Below are 23,875 nucleotides of genomic sequence, written 5' to 3' on the forward strand. Positions count from 1 at the left end.
TTAGTCATCAGGGAAATGCAAATTAAAACCTCAGGGAGATACAGCACTCCACGCCCACTAGACTGGCAGAAAGTGGAAAGATTGGCAGTACCACGCGTTGAGGACGTGGTGCAGTTGGAACTGTCATACTCTGCTGGTGGGAGGGTACAGTAGTACAGCCACTCTGGAAAACTGGCTGTTTCTGATAAAGTTAACAACATACGTCTAACCTATAACCTCAGATACTTACTCAGTATAAGTGAAGCCATATGTCCACAAAAAGACTTGTACAGGAATATTTGTAGTGGCTTTGTTCATAAGTAGCCCAAACTGGAAACAACTGAAATGTCTGTCAACAAGTACGTGGGGGCTTTCCTGGTGACGTAGTGGTTAAGAATCCGCCTGCCAATGCAGGGGACACGGGTTCGAGCCCTGGTCTGGGAGGATCCCACATGCCGCGGAGCAGCTAAGCCCGTGCGCCACAACTACTGAAACCCGCGCGCCTAGAGCCCGTGCTCCGCAATAAGAGAAGCCACTGCAACGAGAAGCCCACGCACAACAAAGAGTAGCCCCCGCTCGCCGCAACTAGAGAAAGCCTGTGCACAGCAACAAGGACCCAACGCAGCCAAAGATTAATTAATTAATTAATTTTTAAAAAAAGTATATGGATAAACACATTGCATACTACTCAGTGATAAAAAGAAACAAACTACTGATACGACAACATGGATAAATCTTCTTATTTTTTTTAGTTTGTTAAAAAATAAATTTAGGGCTTCCCTGGTGGCGCAGTGGTTGAGAGTCCGCCTGCCGATGCAGGGGACACGGGTTCGTGCCCCTATCCCGGAAGATCCCACATGCCGCGGAGCGGCTGGGCCCGCGAGCCATGGCCGCGGAGCCTGTGTGTCCGGAGCCTGTGCTCCGCAACGGGAGAGGCCACAGCAGTGAGAGGCCCGCGTACAGCAAAAAAAAAAAAAAAAAAAAAAAAAAAAAAAATTTATTTTTGGCTGCATTGGGTCTTTGTTGCTGCATGTGGGCTTTTCTCTAGCTGTGGCAAGCGGGGGCTACTCTTTTTTTTTTTTTTTTCCATTTTTTTTTTAAGTTTATTTATTTATTTTTTTAATTAGTTTCTGCTTTATAACAAAGTGAATCAGTCATACATATACATCTGTTCCCACATCCCTTCCCTCATGCATCTCCCTCCCTCCCACCCTCCCCATCCCACCCCTCCAGGCGGTCACAAAGCACCGAGCTGATCTCCCTGTGCTCTGCGGCTGCTTCCCACTATCTATCTACCTTACGTTTGGTAGTGTATACACGTCCATGCCTCTCTTTCGCCTTGTCACAGCCCACCCTTCCCCCTCCCCATATCCTCAAGTCCATTCTCAAGTAGGTCTGCGTCTTCATTCCCGTTTTGCCCCTAGGTTCTTCATGACATTTTTTTTTTAAATTCCGTATATATGTGTTAGCATACGGTATTTGTCTTTCTCTTTCTGACTAACTTCACTCTGTATGACAGACTCTAGGTCTATCCACCTCATTACAAATAGCTCAGTTTCGTTTCTCTTTATGGCTGAGTAATATTCCATTGTATATATGTGCCACATCTTCTTTATCCATTCATCCGATGATGGACACTTAGGTTGTTTCCAGCTCCGGGCTATTGTGAATAGAGCTGCAATGAACATTTTGGTACATGTCTCTTTTTGAATTATGGTTTTCTCAGGGTATATGCCCAGTAGTGGGATTGCTGGGTCATATGGTAGTTCTATTTGTAGTTTTTTAAGGAACCTCCATACCGTTCTCCATAGTGGCTGTACCAATTCATATTCCCACCAGCAGTGCAAGAGTGTTCCCTTTTCTCCACACCCTCTCCAGCATTTATTGTTTCTAGATTTCTCTTTTTTTTTTTTTTAATTAGTTTCTGCTTTATAACAAAGTGAATCAGTCATACATATACATCTGTTCCCACATCCCTTCCCTCATGCATCTCCCTCCCTCCCACCCTCCCCATCCCACCCCTCCAGGCGGTCACAAAGCACCGAGCTGATCTCCCTGTGCTCTGCGGCTGCTTCCCACTATCTATCTACCTTACGTTTGGTAGTGTATATATGTCCATGCCTCTCTTTCGCTTTGTCACAGCTTACCCTTCCCCCTCCCCATATCCTCAAGTCCATTCTCAAGTAGGTCTGTGTCTTTATTCTCGTTTTGCCCCTAGGTTCTTCATGACATTTTTTTTTTAAATTCCGTATATATGTGTTAGCATACGGTATTTGTCTTTCTCTTTCTGACTAACTTCACTCTGTATGACAGACTCTAGGTCTATCCACCTCATTACAAATAGCTCAGTTTCGTTTCTTTTTATGGCTGAGTAATATTCCATTGTATATATGTGCCACATCTTCTTTATCCATTCATCCGATGATGGACACTTAGGTTGTTTCCAGCTCCGGGCTATTGTGAATAGAGCTGCAATGAACATTTTGGTACATGTCTCTTTTGGAATTATGGTTTTCTCAGGGTATATGCCCAGTAGTGGGATTGCTGGGTCATATGGTAGTTCTATTTGTAGTTTTTTAAGGAACCTCCATACCGTTCTCCATAGTGGCTGTACCAATTCACATTCCCACCAGCAGTGCAAGAGTGTTCCCTTTTCTCCACACCCTCTCCAGCATTTATTGTTTCTAGATTCCTTGATGATGGCCATTCTGACTGGTGTGAGATGATATCTCATTGTAGTTTTGATTTGCATTTCTCTAATGATTAATGATGTTGAGCATTCTTTCATGTGTTTGTTGGCAGTCTGTATATCTTCTTTGGAGAAATGCCTATTTAAGTCTTCTGCCCATTTTTGGATTGGGTTGTCTGTTTTTTTGCTATTGAGCTGCATGAGCTGTTTATAAATTTTGGAGATTAATCCTTTGTCAGTTGCTTCATTTGCAAATATTTTCTCCCATTCTGAGGGTTGTCTTTTGGTCTTCTTTATGGTTTCCTTTGCTGTGCAAAAGCTTTGGAGTTTCATTAGGTCCCATTTGTTTATCTTTGTTTTTATTTCCATTTCTCTAGGAGGTGGGTCCAAAAGGATCTTGCTGTGATTTATGTCATAGAGTGTTCTACCTATGTTTTCCTCTAAGAGTTTGATAGTTTCTGGCCTTACATTTAAGTCTTTAATCCATTTTGAGCTTATTTTTGTGTATGGTGCTAGGGAATGATCTAATCTCAAACTTTTACATGTCCCTGTCCAGTTTTCCCAGCACCACTTATTGAAGAGGCTGTCCTTTCTCCACTGTACATTCCTGCCTCCTTTATCAAAGATAAGTTGGCCATATGTGCGTGGGTTTATCTCTGGGCTTTCTATCCTGATCCACTGATCTATCTTTCTGTTTTTATGCCAGTACCAGACTGTCTTAATTACTGTAGCTTTGTAGTATAGTCTGAAGTCAGGGAGCCTGATTCCTCCAGCTCCGTTTTTCGTTCTCAAGATTGCTTTAGCTATTCGGGGCCTTTTGTTTTTCCAAACAAATTTTGAAATTTTTTGTTCTAGTTCTGTGAAAAATGCCATTGGTAGTTTGATAGGGATTGCATTGAATCTGTAGATTGCTTTGGGTAGTAGAGTCATTTTCACAATATTGATTCTTCCAATCCAGGAGCATGGTATATCTCTCCATCTATTTGTATCATCTTTAATTTCTTTCATCAGTGTCTTATAGTTTTCTGCATACAGGTCTTTTGTCTCCTTAGGTAGGTTTATTCCTAGATATTTTATTCTTTTTGTTGCGATGGTAAATGGGAGTGTTTTCTTGATTTCATTTTCAGATTTTTCATCATTAGTGTATAGGAATGCCAGAGATTTCTGTACATTAATTTTATATCCTGCTACTTTACCAAATTCATTGATTAGCTCTAGTAGTTTTTCGGTAGCATCTTTAGGATTCTCTATGTATAGTATCATGTCATCTGCAAACAGTGACAGCTTTACTTCTTCTTTTCCAATTTGGATTCCTTTTATTTCCTTTTCTTCTCTGATTGCTGTGGCTAAAACTTCCAAAACTATGTTGAATAAGAGTGGTGAGAGTGGGCAGCCTTGTCTTGTTCCTGATCTTAGTGGAAATGGTTTCAGTTTTTCACCATTGAGGACAATGTTGGCTGTGGGTTTGTCATATATGGCCTTTATTATGTTGAGGAAAGATCCCTCTATACCTACTTTCTGCAGGGTTTTTATCATAAATGGGTGTTGAATTTTGTCGAAAGCTTTCTCTGCATCTATTGAGATGATCATATGGTTTTTCTCCTTCAACTTGTTAATATGGTGTATTACATTGATTGATTTGCGTATATTGAAGAATCCTTGCATTCCTGGGATAAACCCCACTTGATCATGGTGTATGATCCTTTTAATGTGCTGTTGGATTCTGTTTGCTAGTATTTTGTTGAGGATTTTTGCATCTATGTTCATCAGTGATATTGGCCTGTAGTTTTCTTTCTTTGTGACATCCTTGCCTGGTTTTGGTATCAAGGTGATGTCGGCCTCGTAGAATGAGTTTGGGAGTGTTCCTCCCTCTGCTATATTTTGGAAGAGTTTGAGAAGGATAGGTGTTAGCTCTTCTCTAAATGTTTGATAGAATTCACCTGTGAAGCCATCTGGTCCTGGGCTTTTGTTTGATGGAAGATTTTTAATCACAGTTTCAATTTCAGTGCTTGTGATTGGTCTATTCATATTTTCTATTTCTTCCTGAGTCAGTCTTGGCAGGGTGTGCATTTCTAAGAATGTGTCCATTTCTTCCAGGTTGTCCATTTTATTGGAATAGAGTTGCTTATAGTAATCTCTCATAATCTTTTGTATTTCTGCAGTGTCAGTTGTTACTTCTCCTTTTTCATTTCTAATTCTATTGATTTGAGTCTTCTCCCTTTTTTTCTTGATGAGTCTGGCTAATGGTTTGTCAATTTTGTTTATCTTCTCAAAGAACCAGCTTTTAGTTTGGTTGATCTTTGCTATCGTTTCCTTCATTTCTTTTTCATTTATTTCTGATCTGATCTTTATGATTTCTTTCCTTCTGCTAGCTTTGGGGTATTTTTGTTCTTCTTTCTCTAATTGCTTTAGGTGCAGGGTCAGGTTGTTTACTCGAAATGCTTCCTGTTTCTTAAGGTGGGATTGTATTGCTATAAACTTCCCCCTTAGAACTGCTTTTGCTGCGTCCCATAGGTTTTGGGTCGTCGTGTCTCCATTGTCATTTGTTTCTAGGTATTTTTTAATTTCCTCTTTGATTTCTTCAGTGATCACTTCGTTATTGAGTAGTGTATTGTTTAGCCTCCATGTGTTTGTATTTTTTACACATCTTTTCCTGTAATTGATGTCTAGTCTCATAGCATTGTGGTCGGAGAAGATACTTGATACAATTTCAATTTTCTTAAAATTACCGAGGCTTGATTTGTGACCCAAGATATGATCTATCCTGGAGAATGTTCCATGAGCACTTGAGAAAAATGTGTATTCTGTTGTTTTTGGATGGAATGTCCTATAAATATCAACTAAGTCCATCTCGTTTAATGTATCATTTAAAGCTTGTGTTTCCTTATTTATTTTCATTTTGGATGATCTGTCCATTGGTGAAAGTGGGGTGTTAAAGTCCCCTACTATGAGTGTGTTACTGTCGATTTCCCCTTTTATGGCTGTTAGTATTTGCCTTATGTATTGAGGTGCTCCTATGTTGGGTGCATAAATATTTACAATTGTTATATCTTCTTCTTGGATCGATCCCTTTATCGTTATGTAGTGTCCTTCCTTGTCTCTTCTAATAGTCTTTATTTTAAAGTCTATTTTGTCTGATATAAGAATTGCTACTCCAGCTTTCTTTTGATTTCCATTTGCATGGAATATCTTTTTCCATCCCTTTACTTTCAATCTGTATGTGTCTCTAGGTCTGAAGTGGGTCTCTTGTAGACAGCATATATATGGGTCTTGTTTTTGTATCCATTCAGCCACTCTGTGTCTTTTGGTGGGAGCATTTAGTCCATTTACATTTAAGGTAATTATTGATATGTATGTTCCTATTCCCATTTCCTTAATTGCTTTGGGTTCGTTATTGTAGGTATATTCCTTCTGTTGTGTTTCTTGCCTAGAGAAGTTCCTTTAGCATTTGTTGTAAAGCTGGTTTGGTGGTGCTGAACTCTCTCAGCTTTTGCTTGTCTGTAAAGGTTTTAATTTCTCCATCAAATCTGAATGAGATCCTTGCTGGGTAGAGTAATCTAGGTTGCAGGTTTCTCTCCTTCATCACTTTAATTATGTCCTGCCACTCCCTTCTGGCTTGTAGGGTTTCTGCTGAGAGATCAGCTGTTAACCTTATGGGGATTCCCTTGTGTGTTATTTGTTGTTTTTGCCTTGCTGCTTTTAATATGATTTCTTTGTGTTTAATTTTTGACAGTTTGATTAATATGTGTCTTGGTGTATTTCTCCTTGGATTTATTCTGTATGGGACTCTCTGTGCCTCCTGGACTTGATTAACTATTTCCTTTCCCAAATTAGGGAAGTTTTCAACTATAATCTCTTCAAATATTTTCTCAGTCCCTTTCTTTTTCTCTTCTTCTTCTGGAACCCCTATAATTCGAATGTTGGTGCGTTTAATGTTGTCCCAGAGATCTCTGAGACTCTCCTCTGTTCTTTTCATTCTTTTTTCTTTATTTTGCTCTGCATCAGTTATTTCCACTATTTTATCTTCCACCTCACTTATCCGTTCTTCTGCCTCAGTTATTCTGCTATTGATCCCATCTAGAGTATTTTTCATTTCATTTATTGTGTTTTTAATCGATGCTTGATTCATCTTTAGTTCTTCTAGGTCCTTGTTAACTGTTTCTTGCATGTTGTCTATTCTATTTCCAAGATTATGGATCATGGAAATAGAATCTTGGATCAGCTTTACTATCATTATTCTGAATTCTTTTTCAGGTAGACTGCCTATTACCTCTTCATTTGTTAGGTCTGGTAGGTGTTTATCTTGCTCCTTCACCTGCTGTGTGTTTTTCTGCCTTCTCATTTTGCTTATGTTACTGTGTTTGGGGTCTCCTTTTTGCCGGCTGCAGATTCGTAGTTCCCGTTGTTTTTGGTGTCTGACCCCAGTGGCTAAGGTTGTTTCAGTAGGTTGTGTAGGCTTCCTGGTGGGGGGGACTAATTCCTGTGCTCTGGTGGTTGAGGCTCGATCTTGTCTTTCTGGTGGACAGGTCCACGTCTGGTGGTGTGTTTTGGGGTGCCTATGGCCTTATTATGTTTTTAGGTAGCCTCTCTGCTAATGGGTGGGGTTGTGTTCCTGCCTTGCTAGTTGCTTGGCATAGGGTGACCTGCACTGTAGCTTGCTGGTCGTTGACTGAAGCTGGGTGCTGGTGTTGGGATGGAGATCTCTGGGAGATTTTCGCTGCTTGATATTATGTGGAGCTGGGAGGTCTGTTGTGGACCCGTGTCCTGAAGTTGGCTCTCCCACTTCAGAGGCACAGCACTGGCTCCTGGCTGCAGCACCAAGAGCCTTTCATCCACCCGGCTCAGAGTAACAGGGAGAAAAAGTAGAAAGAAAGAATTAGTAGAAGAAAGAAAGAGAGAGGGAAAGAGAGGAAGAAGGGAAGAAAGGAAGGAAGGAAGGAAGGAAGAAAGAAAGGAGGGAGGGAGGGAGGGAGGAAGGATGGAAAGAAAGAAGGAAAGAAAGGAGGGAGGGAGGGAGAAAGGAAAGGAAGAAAGACAGGAGGGAGGGAGGAAGGAAAGAAAAAGAAAGTGGAAAGAAGAAGGGTGGGAGGGAGGAAAGAAAAAGAAAGAAGGAAAGGAGGAGCGGAGGGAGGGAGGGAGGAAGGGAGAGTAGGAAAAAAAGAAAGAGCAGGTAAAGTAAAATAGAATAAAGTATGAAATATAGTAGCGTTATTAAAATTAGAAAGTAATTATTGAAAAAAAAAAAAAAACACGGACCGATAGAACCCTGAGACATATGGTGGAAGCAAAGCTATACAGAGAGAATCTTACACAGAAGATTACACATACACATTCACAAAAAGAGAGCAGGGGGAAAAATCAAAAATCTTGCTCTCCAAGTCCACCTCCTCAATTTGGGATAATTCGTTGTAAAAAGAGGAAAAGGGCGAGAAGTCTGAAATCTTGCTCTCTAAGTCCACCTCCTTAATTTGGAATAATTCGTTGTAAAAAGAGGAAAAGGGGGGAAAGTCTTAAATCTTGTCCTCAAAGTCCACTTCCTCAATTTGGGATGATTCGCTGTCCATTCATGCACTCCACAGACGCAGGGCACATCAAATGGACCGTGGAGCTTTAATCCGCTGCCTCCGAGGCTGCACAGAGAGATTTCCCTGCCTCTGCTCTCACAGCTCCCGGGTCTCAGCCTTGGACCTGGCCCCGCCTCTGCGTGTAGGTCGCCGGAGGGCGTCCGTTCTTCGCTCAGACAGGACGGGTTTAAAGGAGCCGCTGATTCGGGGGCTCTGGCTCACTCAGGCAGAGGGGAGGGAGGGGCGCGCAGTGTGGGGCGGGCCTGCGGCGGCAGAGGCCGGCGTGACGTTGCAGCAGCCCGTGGCGCTCCGTGCGCTTTCCCGGGAAAGCCGTCCCCGGGTCTCGGGGACCCCAGCAGTGGCGGGGTGCACAGGCCCCCCGGAAGGCGGGGCGGACAGTGACCCGCGCTCGCACACAGGCCCCGCGGCGGCGGCGGCAGCGGCGGCGGCGGCGGCGGGCCGCGGCGGCGGCGGGGGGGCTACTCTTAGTTGCGGTGCGCGGGCTTCTCTTTGCGGTGGCTTCTCGTTGTGGAGCATGGGTTCTAGGCGCAGGGGCTTCAGTAGTTGTGGCACGCGGGCTTCAGTAGTTGTGGTGCGCAGGCTCAGTAGTTGTGGTGCGCAGGCTCAGTAGTTGTGACTCGCAGGCTCTAGAGCGCGGGCTCAGTAGTTGTGGTGCACAGGCTTAGTTGCTCTGTGGCATGTGGGATCTTCCTGGGCTCAAACCCATGTCTCCTGCATTGTCAGGCGGATTCTTAACCACTGCGCCACCAGAGAAGCCCCGGATAAATCTTCTTAAAAAGCCACACACAAAAGTGATCATACCATATGATTCCATTTATAGGAAATTCAAGAAAAGGCAAAACTAAATTCTGGTTATAGAAAGCAGAGCAGTGTTGTCTGGGGGTGATGGAAATATTCTGTGTTTTGATCTGGGTGTTGGTTGCACAGTTAATACGTTTGTTGAAACTCATTTTATACTTAAGATCTAGGTATTTCACTGAATGTAAATTTTACCTCAACTAAAAAATATTGAAGTGTGGAGTAAGTAGATTGGGGATCACAGTACAGTCTTAAAATTGAGCACTCCTTTTTAGTAGTAAGTAAATCTTAGTTTATACTCAATATAATTCCATTTCATAGTTACTTATTGTAGACCTAGCCCTGCAATTAATTTGTGGGAGTGCTGTAAGCGGTTTAGAAGGAAGGAAGCTTGATGGATGGTAACTAGACTTACTGGGTTGATCATTTCACAGTGTATACAAATTTCAAATCATTAAGTTGTATACCTGAAACTAAAAGTCAGCTATACCTCAGTGTAGTTTGTAGTTTGCCCTAGGTTGTAGCTAAGAAGTGGCGGAGCTGGGGTTTTCAACTTAGATCTGTCTCTCAGCCTCTTTTCCAGACTGTGTTGATGCAGACGGTGATTCTTGTCCTCACAGAGCTGACTGGCAGTTTCATTGAGGAGGCAAAATTGTTACCACAGTGAAGATAAATGCCAAGGTAGTCAGCAGGAGTCTAAAAGAAGGCCGAGATCAGCTCGGGCTGGAGTAGTTGGAAAGGGCTTCAAGGAAGAGGCTTTGAAGGGAGGCAGAGACTGGAGAAGAGAAGGGGACTGGGTTTGCCCCAAAGGGAACATTTGAACAGTAGAGCAGAGGCCAGATGGGAGCAGAGGACGATGACACAGGTGAGAGCAAACAGAAGGTGGAATGAAGTTACTAAGGAGCAACTGTCAGCCAGAGCCTGCTAGGAGAATTCTCCTTTCATGTCCCAGAGGGCCATATGCAAAAGGCACTCTTATCCTCACAGGTGAGCAGACAGATTGGGGGAAGTGTAGCAACTTGTCCAAGGTCAGGTAGCTAGGAAATTGCAGCGCAGAGATTGTGGTTTTTGCAGTGTGCCACAACTGTTGACTTATGGAGGATTTTGAATCCAGGTTGAGAAGCTTGAACTGTGTCCCGTGTACCAGTGCTTTCAAGTGTTTTTGACTGTGATGACATAGCAAGAAATAAAATTTAAATCATGTCTCTATACTCACACACACTTACACGTATAAAACCAAAACAGAAGTTTCACAAAAGAATACTCTCACACACTATATGCTGTGCTCTCTATGTACTATTCTGTTCTGTTTTTTTAGATGGCAACTGTGACCCACCAAATTGATTTCATGGCCCACTAATACAGTTTGAAAATCGCTTCTGTAGATGGTGAAAGAATCGTAGAGTTTTGAGAAATCACTTAATGCCACGGTTTACCGGTGGGAATGTAGTAACGTGGTTTCTGTATTGTATGCCTTTCATTTTATGTAGTAATCTTATGAATACTTTGCCTTTCAGCTTACGAATAAAACTTTAAGCAATAGCAGTCAGTCTGAGTTAGAAAATCGACTCCATCAGCTGACAGAGACTCTCATCCAGAAGCAGACCATGCTGGAGAGTCTCAGCACAGAGAAGAACTCTCTGGTCTTCCAACTGGAGCGCCTTGAGCAGCAAATGAAGTCCGCCGCTGGAAGCAGTAGTGATGGGTCTTCTATTAACATGTCTGGAGTTGACAGTGGTGAAGGTAAAAAAAAAAAAAAGGGGATCTCAAGCGAATATTTCATCGCCTTAATTTCCAACGTTGCTAATTCAAACATGATTTGAGAAGTTACAGAAAGACCATTTTTGTTTAAAAAGAAGCTTTATCTAACAAAGCAGCCACTTTTCTCGAGGCCTGGGCTGTGCACTGTTTGATATGATCGTTAATGAACTGGACACAGTGGGCTGATTACTATCCCTCACTGGTTTCGAACCTGGAGAAGAAGGCCCAGGACACTTAACAGGGTGGTGAGGACAAATAATTCAGTTGAGAGGGGCTTTCAGGAATCTTAAAGTAAGACTTGCTTTAATAACCATATTATGAATATTAAAGTTAATACATAGTCACATGAGTATATCCGTGCTCTATAATTTTAACGGAGAAATGTATAGATTCTTAAAATACATGATCAAGAAGAATGTTGAAGATTTTAGCATAAGTTTCAACAGATCAGGTTTTTAGTCTTAGAACTTCATGACTACTTTGACTACAAAGTAGTCATTCAACAAACCTTAGTTCTTTGGCTTTAAATTTTTAGAACTTTTTTTCAAATAACATGTTACTTTATATATATATTTTTAATAACACAGTCTCACTATAAAAAGAAATGCCAGAAAAAGGAAATTAAAACCACCTGATAATCTGTTGCCCTCAGGTAACATTTTGGAACATCTTTGTCCAGACTTTTTTCCTATATATGTTTGCAGCACTTGTTTTATTGATTTTTAATTCTTTTCATATAAATATATTTTAATAATATATTTCATACAATAATGTATATATTGCTTTATAGAAATTTATCACATGAAAATGCTGTAATTTGTTTAATCAGTTCCTTATTGTTGGAGATTGATAAATGATCAGAAATGGAATTGTTGGGTCAATAAGCACACACATTTAAAGGCTTTTGATTCTTGTTCCCGAAATCAGCAAATAATTATTAAGTGCCCACTCAGTATCAGGTGCTGTTGCAGAGATACAGTGGTCAACAAAAGAGGCCAGACTCTCTGCCCCATAGATCTCACATTCTGGTGTCGTGGGGGAATACAGGGGAGGAGACAGGCAGTAAACAAGTGGTATGAGCTGGAGATATGTGCTACAGAGGGAAATGGAGCAGAGAAAGATGTGCAGGTTGCCACATGTGAGGAGGGGATAGTAATTTAAACAGGGTGGTCAAGGAAGACCTTGTTGAAAAGGTGGCATTTCATTAAAGCCCCAAAGGAAGTCAGGTAGTAGACTACGAAGAGATCTACAGAAAAAGTGTTCCAAGCAGAGAGAAGTGCAAAGGCCCTGAGGCAGGAGTATAGCTGGCATATTGCAGGAGACCAGTGCAGCTGGAGTAGACTGAATGAGGGGCCAGAACTTGGAGGAGGCTGTTTAGGTCTGTATAAGGACTTTTACTCTGAATGAAGTCAGAAGCCATAGAAGGGTCTTCAGAGGAGTGACTGAGCTGACCTGTATATTTTAACAAGATGTCTCTGGCTGCTGTGTCAAGAGTAGACTGCAGAGAGCTAAGCACTGAGGCAGGGAGACCAGGGAGGGGCATGGTTTTAACCCACGTAAGGCACGCTGGTGACTCAGACCAGAGTGGGGATGGAGGGGGTGGGTTCAGGATTTATTTTATTTATTTATTTTTTTTGCGGTACGCGGGTCTCTCACTGTTGTGGCCTCTCCCATTGCGGAGCACAGGCTCCGGACGCGCAGGCTCAGCGGCCATGGCTCACGGGCCCAGCCGCTCTGCAGCATGTGGGATCTTTCCAGACCGGGGCACGAACCCGTGTCCCCTGCAACGGCAGGCGGACTCTCAACCACTGCGCCACCAGGGAAGCCCCCAGGATTTATTTTAAAGGAAAGCAGATGGAATTTGCGGGCAGATCAGATGTGGAGTTTGAGAGAAAGGAGTTAAAGGTTTTTGGAAAAGTGGAGTTGTGTATTGAGATGGGGAAAACTGCAGGAAGAGAAGGTTGGCAGCAAGGGCAGGCAATCAGGATAACTGTGTGCCGTGTGCTAAGTTGAGATGTCTACTAGACATCCAGATGGAAATGAAAGGGTGATCGGACACGCCTGGAGTTGGAGGTGGACTGGGCTGGAGATGCGAATTTGGGAGTTACCGGCTTCGTAGAAAGGGTGTGTGGCCTCACTCCTGCTGGCCCAGAAAGAAAGTGCCCATTAATGCTGCCTCTCACCAATACTTGGTAAACTCTGATTTTTGCTAACTTCATGGGAAAATAATTTTCTTAGTTTTTAAATTTTGATTTTTGCGGGTATGGAAGTTTACATATCTAAACTGTCTTCTTTTAATGTTTTCACCTTTGGTTATTGCTTAAAAGTTGACCTTGAGAATTTCTTCCATATGTAACATAAGGTATATTCAACTATAATTTTGTGAGAAAGTTGACTTTGATGTCTGTACGTTAATTACTTATTTTCTTGTTTAAACAGGCACACGTCTGCGAAATGTTCCTGTTCTTTTTAATGACACAGAAACTAATCTGGCAGGAATGTATGGGAAAGTCCGCAAAGCTGCTAGTTCAATTGACCAATTTAGGTAAGCAGTGCCAGAACCAATGAGTGATGGACCGTATTTTTGTAACATTCTCCAGTGATTTCAGTTATACTGAGTCCTGTCCAGCAGAGCTGATACTGATTGATTGATTGACTGCGCCATGTGGCTTGCGGGAGCAGTTTCCTCACCAGGGATTGAACCAGGCCCCCTGCAGTAGAAGCGCGGAGTCCTAGCCACTGGGCCGCCAGGGAATTCCCAAGCTGATTTTTTTTTTTTTTAAATACTTATTTATTTATTTGGCTGCACCAGGTCTTAGTTGCAGCACACGGGATCTTCGTTGCAGCATACGGGATGTTTAGTTGCGGCACGTGGGATCTTTTTTAGTTGTGGCATGCAGGATCTAGTTCCCTGACCAGGGATTAAACCTGGGCCCCCTGCCTTGGGAGCACGGAGTCTTAAGCACTGGAGCTCCAGGGAAGTCCCCCGAGCTGATATTTCAGTGTCATGAAATTGCTTTAAGAGGTCTGCCAGTGCCTGTATTTTGTTGAAGGTGTTTAACTCTGATCATTTCTCTTCTTTCTGTAATAAACTCTGTTTGAAAACTCATTAAACTTCATTGAGAAAGCCTCTATCATGTAAATGCATCCATTTGAATGTTTTATATCCTTACTTCATCATATGATTAGAATAAAAGATGCCACTATATATAAATGAATAGTACTTATTTTCATATATATTTTATATATACTATATAAATAACAATTTATATGTATGTTATATATATTTATAAATAAAACTTTTTATACTAGTGGTCATCCACCTTATAAAGAAAATGTTTTACCAGTATATGTGTATAGCCTTGATAAAGTTCATATCTAAATAACCTACTAAACTCTCTTGCCTTTTAGTTTTTATAATTAAACATAGTTTAAATGAATTGTTGCCTAACAGAGCAATCTTTCCTTACCTTTTTGTGTCAGAATAGAGCTATGGTATTAAAAATGAGGATGATTTACTAATTTGGTTTCCTGAAGCAGTGAGCCTTGGATGCCATAGTCACTGTCTCCACACTATTGAGCACATCTATTTCAACTATTAATTTATTCAACATACATATTAGTTTTCAGAGAACGTATATGCAAGGCAAGGCATTGTGCTAGGGGTAGTGAAAGAAGCAGAAGGGCATAGAAGAAAGGTATATCTGTACATGTATCCATCTTAGGGAAAAAATGTTGCAGAAAGGCATAGTAATAGGTCTGGACATCGTAATGCTTCCCACCCTTACTTAAAGTGTCTACTTGAGTCTCTGTAGCTGGGAGCCTTTTAGAAGTATGTGTCCATGCTGAAGCTCCCAGATTGGCTATTTACAGGTTCACTCCAACTAGACTCTTTTTTCCTATTCATGTATTCACACTTGCCTTTGGTTCCTAAAAGAAAAACGATTGCCAGAGGGACTAAGTTTGCCTTCTACAGTTGTAGCTGAAGAATTAAGAGGAATAGCTTGTGCTAAAAGCTTAACAGTCAATCCCCAAATAATGATAAAAGTATTTGCTCACTGCTATGATATTTTATATGGTTATTTCAAGTAATCATTTAACAATCTACTATAAAACAGAAATAATCTGTCTTTTGTGGTAGCCACATAAATAGTTTAAATGAGTAAAGTCTTAAAAAACATGATGAGATATTACCACATATTTTGAGTGTAACTCTCTCCTCTCTCTCCACCCCTGCCACCTGCACAGCATCCGTTTGGGAATTTTTCTCCGAAGATACCCCATAGCACGAGTTTTTGTAATTATATATATGGTAAGTAAACTTGTTTGCAAAAACAGTGCTGCATTTGATTTTTAGCTAGTTTTTTTCAGCTGCTGATCTTTTTGACTAAACTTTTAGCAATTTTGAAAGAGAATAGAACTCATTTTTGGTAATTAAGATTTTTTTTCTTAAAGCATGCAAGTAATGTTGATAATTCATTATGTCTAAAAAATAAATTGCTTGAAGGCTTTACTGACAATAAAACTAACTGTAGTGCAGTTTAATGATTACCTTTATTTCTAAGCCCCTCCAGTGATACAATACAAAACAATTGATTTCATTTTTATCTTGAAGTAAAGTTTAATTATTTCCATGTGTTTTGCTTTATTTCCTAAAGGGATCTCAAAGTTGATGTATTTTCTTTCTTAGATTTCTTAGCTCTAATAAAATGGTTACCATAGTTTGGGATGCCATGTCGTATCTTCTGTGAGCCTAAAAAGCCCACTGACTGTTCTGAGTGGGGATGTCTAAAAGTAGTTGAACTGAATTAAGATGGGCAGTTTTCTTGAGAAGAAATAAAAGCATACTTAGAAATTTCCTTGAGAGCCACTAGAGGGAAGAGTTACTCCTTTAAACAAAAAGGTTTTAAGATGAGGGGGATGGGGAGAGCAAAAGAAAAAAAATTGAATGGCATCAGAAAGGATTCAGAACATGCCCACATCTGGGTGGGGGGATCATGAGGAACACAGGCACCCTCTGTCAGCATGAGATGCGATGTGGCACTTCTTGTGTGCAAGGCAACTTCGTGATGGAACCTCATCATGTCAGCACCACCATGAGGGAGTTAGTGGAAATGTATCACTGCAGGTCCTGTTCTGGACCCTAAATCGACCTCTGAAACCTGACACATTATTCCTGTGAAGAATGTCTTCCCGTCACCTCTTCACCAAATCATGGCTAAACCCTCTTTCAAAACACCAACCACAACTCTGTTCTAAAAAGCCTTTCCAGCCAACTTCATGTATACCTAGCCGTTTTAATCAAGCCATCTACTCTGCATTGTAATCCCCTGATGGGTTAGTTATGTGTACGTGTGCACATTGTGAATGTGCTCAAGACTTTGCTCCTCTCAACTGAATGCTGTAGGTATTGTAGCTCTTTATTACCTTCCATTGCACTTTTTAGCTCATTTGACTATACAGTTGTTTCTTGCTTGTTTATCCAGTAAACACGTACTGCGCACCTGCACTGTTGCAGACACGCTAGCCACAGGAATACAGAGACAAATGAGACATAGCTCCTGCCCTCAGTGCACTGCACAGTGGGCCTTCAGGGAGGATTGATTTATTGGCTAATCCATAAATTGTTTTTTCTTTCTTCAGGCTTTGCTTCACCTCTGGGTCATGATTGTTCTGTTGACTTACACACCAGAAATGCACCATGACCAACCACATGGAAAATGAACGGAGCCTGGTGGTTTTGGTGATTGGTCGTCTCTCTCCAGTTTTGGGGTCTGCAGAAGGGTCACTTGCCTGAGATGCCTGAGGAGGGTACACAAGGTTATTTTATCACTACAAGCTTTTAACTTTTTAAGTTATTATACAAGTACTCAGCTCCCAAAATCTTCCTCTGATTTCCTTCCAATGGTAAGAGTTTCTAAAAACAAAAATAATCTAACGAGCTCAGCTCTTGCTTTTTCTGAGGTCAGGGGCTCAGTGTATATATGCATACACACGGAGATGCTGGGAGTGTCTGCCTCTGTACAGACCATCCTGTATTTTAGGTGACACTCATTATGGGTTATAATCAGGGAAACATTGTATTTAGTGATATAAATAAAATGTTTTCTTTTTGATAATTCAGTCTGCTTTGTATTTTCATATGTTTAACTTTGCAAATGTAGATTTACTTTTTACATTGTTAAATGCTTGATTGGTATAAATCTTTCTATAAATACGTAAGTAAAATTTACTGTGCATTTTTCTTTTAAAAATAATAAATTTTCACTCCCATTTAAACAAGACCTTTCCAGATCGGCGCTCACGAGCAGAGACAGAAATCAGAGCCCATGCCACCTGTAATTGCATTAGTGGTGTGTGCGCTTCTTTTCCTCCCCCTCCCACCCCACGCGCTGTCTTCCTCTCATTCTTACTCGTTCATCCATTGTCTCCCTTCACCTCTTTTCCTTTTCTCTAGCCTATACCTTGGGTGGGCTCAGGACATCCATAGCCCCTCTGGTAGCATTTAGGAATCAAGTTTGGTTTAACACCCTTTGTGTTTTTAAAATACTCCAAGGCAGAGACGATATAGAGTTATTCTTTGAAAAGGGACATTTTCTTTGCCTTAAGTCCAGTATAATGTCTGTTTTGGCTTTCCTTGTCATCTACATGTCTGAATTCTCATTTTGTCCATGCCGGGCACTGGCAGTCTCTCTTCATATATAATTAGCATATGTAGATCCTGGGCTGGGCAAAGGGTATAGTCCTTCCTGTCAGGAATGCCTTTGCAGTAGCCTGCTGGTGCCTAACAGAAAACCTGCCCAGTTTCTATTCTTAATGATATTTATACTGTGACTTTAATTGTCCTATAAATTCTTCAAAAGTTTTGGTATGCTAGATGTATATGTTTCTTATTTTTCAGCAGAGAATGAAGTTTTCAAGGTCATCTTAAGTGTGTTCGGGCTTTTCTCCAATTTAACATGAATGAAAAGGGTAGAAAGTTCTATACCATCTAAAAGCGGATATGAGATTTTGGAGGGTAGGGTAGAGATATGTTATTAAATCTACATGTCGTAGTGTTTTTTTTAAATTAATTATTTTTGACTGCGTTGGGTCTGTTGCTGCGCGCAGGCTTTCTCTTGTTGCGGCAAGTGGGGGCTACTTGTTGTTGTGGTGTGCAGGCTTCTCATTGCAGTGGCTTCTCTTGTTGTGGAGCACGGGCTCTAGGCGTGCGGGCTACAGAAGTTGTGGTGCGCAGGCTCAGTAGTTGTGGTACACGGGCTTAGTTGCTCCGTGGCATGTGGGATCTTACCGGACCAGGGATCGAACCCGTGTCCCCTGCATTGGCAGGCGGATCTTAACCACTGCCCCACCAGGGAAGTCCCTAGATGTCATAGTTCTTATTCAGGTGTGATAGCCTATTAGAGTCTGAGCTGTGAAGTCAAGTCTTATCTCAAACAGAGTGAAGAGTTTAGACTTGTTAATATCTTTTAAAGGTTTTTTTTTTTCTCTTCTAATTTGGAACCATTTCTGGAAAATGATTAAAACCAGGTTACATACTTAAAATGGAAAGTGGCACCTGCTTCATCATCGTGTATTGCCAGACTTCCCGTCTCTGCATGTCCTCCTGGTTTTTGTTGGGAAGGCTCTAAATCTTTTGTTCAGTTTTTATGCATTCTTGGCTTTGGAAATAGATTGACAAAGTGTTTCTGAGATTATTTTTCTGAAGTTACTTAAATCTTTAATTGACTTTCAGTTTCTGTATTCTTGACCACTAACACACTAGGGGATTTTTTAAAGTCTCCCATTCACTTATCCTCAGATAACATGAAAGCTTCTTGACTTACTTAAAAGGTTTGTGCGAGAGCTGAATTTTTTTCTTCTCAATGTACTGCTTTGTATTTATAGCTGTCAGTTGGAAAATAAGATTATTTTATTATCTTAAGATTTCCCTTTCTCTAGACTTTGTGCTTTCTAAAACCTACCATTTCTATTGCTGCAGGACAGAAACTTCAAAGGAAAAGCATGGGTTGTTAAAACGTGGAACTAGGTCTACCCTGGTTAGTTTTGTCGATAAGGGAATAATGTCTGGGGCTGGACATTCTAGCCTTCATTTAGGAAGACTTCTATACAACCCACCCTGGAGGGGAAAAACCCCAACCTACTCAAATACGCCTCGCTGGGCTCCAGCTCCGTACTTTAGGAGGTCAGCTGTATTGGAGAAGGCCAGTATGGGCATCTTGGTCTAGATGGAAGTAGAAGGACAGACCTGGCAAAGCCAAAGGGGCTAATAGCCTAAAGCCCTTCAGGCTGTGATTGGTCAGAAGAAAGAAATGACAGAAAAATGTCTTGTGGTTATTCTGAACATGTTGAGGCTAGTCTCGTATTCTCAGGAACTCTTTCCTGAGTGGGAAGGCTGTGGATTGAATGTTTCTGAACTTCTGCAGTTCTAACATGTGGTCTGCTCTTCAGACACAGATTCCAACACAAACACCTCCAAGTAAAGGAAACTTTTTTTGTGTGTGAACAGTTGAATCGTCAAGTGTGTTATACACAGAAACCTCATTTACAGAAGATGTCTCGAAGAAAAAAAGTGGTGGTAAAATAATCTTAAGCCATCACAGGACTATAAGATAGTTCAAATTACGTACCCTTGTGCTGGCCCCTTCTAGGAGCTGGGAATAGAGTGGCGAACAAAAGTCCCTGCCCTCTTGGAGCTTACCTTCGAGTGGGGAAGGCAGACTACAAACGTATGCATAATGTGTCACTAAGAGTTAAATGCTGTGAATAAAAATAAAATGAGGCAAAGGTGTAGAGAGATGTGGGGGAGGAGAGAGGGACGTCCTCCCTGCAGAGGTGACACTGGTGCAGAGCCTGAATAAGGTGACAGGCCATGCATAGTGGAGTGGCAGTGGGTTAAAGTGCAAAGCCCCTGAAAGGTGCTAATAAGTTTGCTGAAGTGAGGACAGGCTGAACCCAAAGAGGTGATTTTCCTGTGTAGTTGCAAAGAATACCAGGTCAATGAATTGGTACTTTGCCCCATAACTTCTTGTTCTCCGCATTCATAGTTAATGCCTCATCTTTGTTCAAGTCAAGGACAAAGAGAAAACTGAAATCCAAGAGCAGAGCCCTTCATGCCCGAAGGCAATATCTCTCCTCCTTTGACCACCCAGCCTAGGCATGGCTCACTGTCCGGCACCACCGCTGTTGTGCTATCAGACTTCGTAAACTCAAAATGACATTTCTGATCCCCTGAGGACACAGATACTACCTTTTTTATCCACTATTATATCCTTAACGCCTAGAAACACTGCCTGACACATAACTGGCCTTCAGTTGTTGTTCATTGAACTTCATTGACTGAATCAGGCAAAACACTAAATTCACGCACGTCTCCTCGAGAGCTCCTCGGACCTTCGCTCAGCATCTGTCCCGTCCACGCAGCACCTCTGGTTTCCAAAACCAGAGCAAAGAACTGTAACTGGCCAGGTGCATTGCTACTAGCGAGGACTTAGATTGGGCAGCTTGTCAGGGTTTTCCCAAAGAGGGAAAAGCCATAATCATTTAAAATATAAAAGCAAAAGGTGACCTGAGGATTTTGCTGGTCCTAGATGTTCATAGTGAAGACCTTTAATCATCAGGGAAAGTTCAGTCTTAATGACTCTCCCAAAAGACAGGCAAGGCTGCCTTACAGTGGAGAAGCCTTCTGAAAGCAATGAGATATTTAGATTCACTTTTTGAAAGTTCTGCAAAGCAACATGTAGGTACAATCAGGGTCTTTTCTAATGTCAAATTAAGTTTCCTCTCTGCTCCACTGGACCTCTCCTCTTTAGCCGATTCTTGTGCTGCTAGTTAAACTGAGTTTACACAAAGTATATAATAAGGTTTATGCATGTAAACTTATCAACTGTTAACAATTTGCTTTAACTCACAAATGTGGCTTAAGTCAACTGAACTCAAGAATTAATTAAAACAAATGTAACTGGGGCTAGAACATGATTTCTCAACGTGGGCTGATATCACCTTCAAGGGGGTGAAAATTGATTTTTAGATGGGGAAAAATATCTTACTGTTTATATATATAAAGCCCAAATATACATGCAGTACATAACAGTATATCTGTGACATCAAGATTTTATTGGGGGGCTTCCCTGGTGGCGCAGTGGTTGAGAGTCCGCCTGCCGATGTAGGGGACGCGGGTTCGTGCCCCGGTCTGGGAAGATCCCACATGCCGTGGAGTGGCTGGGCCCGTGAGCCATGGCCGCTGAGCCTGCGCGTCCGGAGCCTGTGCTCCGCAACGGGAGAGGCCACAGCAGTGAGAGGCCCGCGTACCGCAAAAAAAAAAAAAAAAAAAAAAAAATTTATTGGGGTAGGGAGTAATAATTAAAAAAAAAAAGGTTGAGAAATACTGGGCTAGAAAGATAAAGCAACCTAGATCCTGCCCTTGTGGAGCCTACATTCTTTTTTTTTTTAATTTTATTTTTTTATACAGCAGGTTCTTACTAGTTATCCATTTTATACATATTAGTGTATACATGCCAATCCCAATCTCCCAGTTCATCCCACCAGCACCACTACCACCCTCCCCGCCGCTTTCCCCCCTTGGTGTCCATACGTGTATTCTCTACATCTGTGTCTCCATTTCTGCCTTGCAGACTGGTTCATCTGTACCATTTTTCTAGATTCCACATATATGCGTCAATATACAATATTTGTTTTTCTCTTTCTGACTTACTTTACTCTCTATGACAGTTTCTAGGTCCATCCACATCTCTACAAATGACCCAATTTCATTCCTTTTTATGGCTGACTAATATTCCATTGTATACGTGTACCACATAATCTTTATCCATGCGTTTGTCAATGGGTATTTAGGTTGCTTCCATGACCTGGCTATTGTAAATAGTGCTGCAGTGAACACTGGGGTGCATGTGTCTTTGAATTATGGCTTTCTCTGGGTATATGCCCAGTAGTGGGATTGCTGAGTTATATGGTAATTCTATTTTTAGTTTTTCAAGGAATCTCCATACTGTTTTCCATAGTGGCTGTATCAATTTACATTCCCACGAAAAGTGCAAGAGGGTTCCCTGTTCTCCACACCGTCTCCAGCATTTGTCGTTTGTAGATTTTCTGATGATGCCCATTCTTACCGGCGTAAGGTGATACCTCACTGTAGTTTTGATTGCATGTCTCTAATAATTAGTGATGTTGAGCAGCTTTTCATGTGCCTCTTGGCCATTTGTATGTCTTCTTTGGAGAAATGTCTATTTAGGTCTTCTGCCCATTATTTGATTGGGTTGTTTGTTTTTTTTAATATTGAGCTGCATGAGCTATTTATATATTTTGGAGATTAATCTTCTCTCCGTTGACTCGTTTGCAAATATTTTCTCCCATTCTGAGGGTTGTCTTTTCGTCTTGTTTATAGTTTTCCTTTGCTGTGCATTTTAAGTTTCATTAGGTCCCATTTGTTTATTTTTGTTTTTATTTCCATTACTCTAGGAGGTGGGTCAAAAAAGATCTTGCTGTGATTTATGTCAAAGAGTGTTCTTCCTATGTCTTCCTCTAAGACTATTTTTTTCTTTTATAAATTTATTTTTTATTTTTATTTTTGGCTGCGTTGGGTCTTTGTTGTTGTGCGTGGGCTTCCTCTGGTTGCAACGAGCGGGGGCTACTCTTTGTTGCAGTGCGCTGGCTTCTCATTGCAACGGCTTCTCTTGTTGCGGAGCACGGGCTCTAGGTGCGCGGGCTTCAGTAATTGTGGCACGTGAGCTCTAGAGCGCAGGCTCAGCAGTTGTGGTGCACAGGCTTAGTTGCTCCGCGGCATGTGGGATCTTCCCGGGCCAGGGCTCGAACCCATGTCCCCTGCATTGGCAGGCGGATTCTGAACCACTGCGCCACCAGGGAAGCCCCTCCTCTAAGGGTTTTATAGTGTCCCGTCTTACATTTAGGTCTTCAATCCATTTTGAGTTTATTTTTGTGTATGGTGTTAGGGAGTGTTCTAATTTTATTCTTTTATGTGTAGCTGTCTGGTTTTCCCAGCACCACTTATTGAAGAGACTGTCTTTTCTCCATTGTATATCCTTGCCTCCTTTGTCATAGATAAGTTGACCATAGGTCAACTAATAGGGTTTATCTCTGTGGAGCCTACATTCTAAGGAAACTGGTTTTTAAAATCATGCATGATCTGCCCTCACTGCCTCATGAGCTTCAAGCCACCCCCACATCTCCTACACTCCAGCCTCTTGTACTGTCCTAGTCTATTGCTGTTCCAACTATTCACTGCCTATTCTTATGGGAAGATTTTACTTCCTGTCCCGCTGATGTCAGCCTTGGCCATATGACCTGACTTGCTTTGGCTGATGAAATGTGAGCGGAAGGGACATGAGCCATTCCCAAGCAGAAGTTTTAAGCATCATCTTATGGTTTTGCCCCCTAACTTGTTCCTCCACCATGAGCCCAACATGTTCTAGGCAGGGGCTGCTCCTGGAATGGAGAGGATGTAGAGCGGAGCCAGAACATGGCACATGTCAACAGTGGACCTGTAGCTTGAACAAAAAGTAAAACTTGGCTCTTGTGAGCCCCTCAGATTTGGGAGTTTGGTTGTTACTGCATCATGACCCAGCGATAGATGACTGATGGACCCACCAATGCCCCCTGCTTTCTCTCCACCTCCAGACATCCCCTCTGCTTAAAGACACTTCCCTTCTTGGTTCCTGGCCCCTCCTGCTGTCAGCTTAGATGCTTCTTTCTCTATTAAGTCAGAATTCCTCCCTTCCACTTCCCACCAAAAAAATACCAGGCTAGGTGTCTCCAGTAGGCAGAATAATGTCCACCCCCCCCAAATGTGTCCGTGTCCTAATCCCTGAAACATATAAATATGTTATGTCAAAACATTGCAGATGTGATTAAGGATTGTAACAAAAGGAGATTATCCTAAATTAACCAGTTGTGCCCGATGTAATCATAAGGGTCCTTAAAAGATGGAAGAAGAAAGCAGCAGAGTCAGAGATGTCATGACAGCAGAAGTCAGAATGATTGAATAGCTGGCTTTGAAGATGGAGGAGGGGCCATGAGCCAAGGAATG

At 41.7% G+C, this 23,875-nt stretch overlaps 1 protein-coding gene across 1 annotated transcript in view; it reads left to right on the top strand.

The window, feature by feature from the left end:
* GOLGA5 (golgin A5) overlaps positions 1 to 16,931 on the top strand; it is a 39,098-nt gene extending 22,167 nt beyond the window's left edge. Inside the window, exons 10-13 of the mRNA XM_081228878.1 lie at positions 10,569 to 10,794; positions 13,252 to 13,357; positions 15,061 to 15,124; positions 16,456 to 16,931. Coding sequence (XP_081085004.1) covers positions 10,569 to 10,794; positions 13,252 to 13,357; positions 15,061 to 15,124; positions 16,456 to 16,536 — 477 coding nt within the window. The 3' untranslated portion in view covers positions 16,537 to 16,931. The remainder of the gene's footprint in view (positions 1 to 10,568; positions 10,795 to 13,251; positions 13,358 to 15,060; positions 15,125 to 16,455) is intronic.
* Positions 16,932 to 23,875: the final 6,944 nt, after the last annotated feature.

This window comes from Mesoplodon bidens (genome assembly GCF_964165515.1).
Source record: "Mesoplodon bidens genome assembly, chromosome: 3".
Lineage (NCBI taxonomy): Eukaryota > Metazoa > Chordata > Mammalia > Artiodactyla > Ziphiidae > Mesoplodon > Mesoplodon bidens.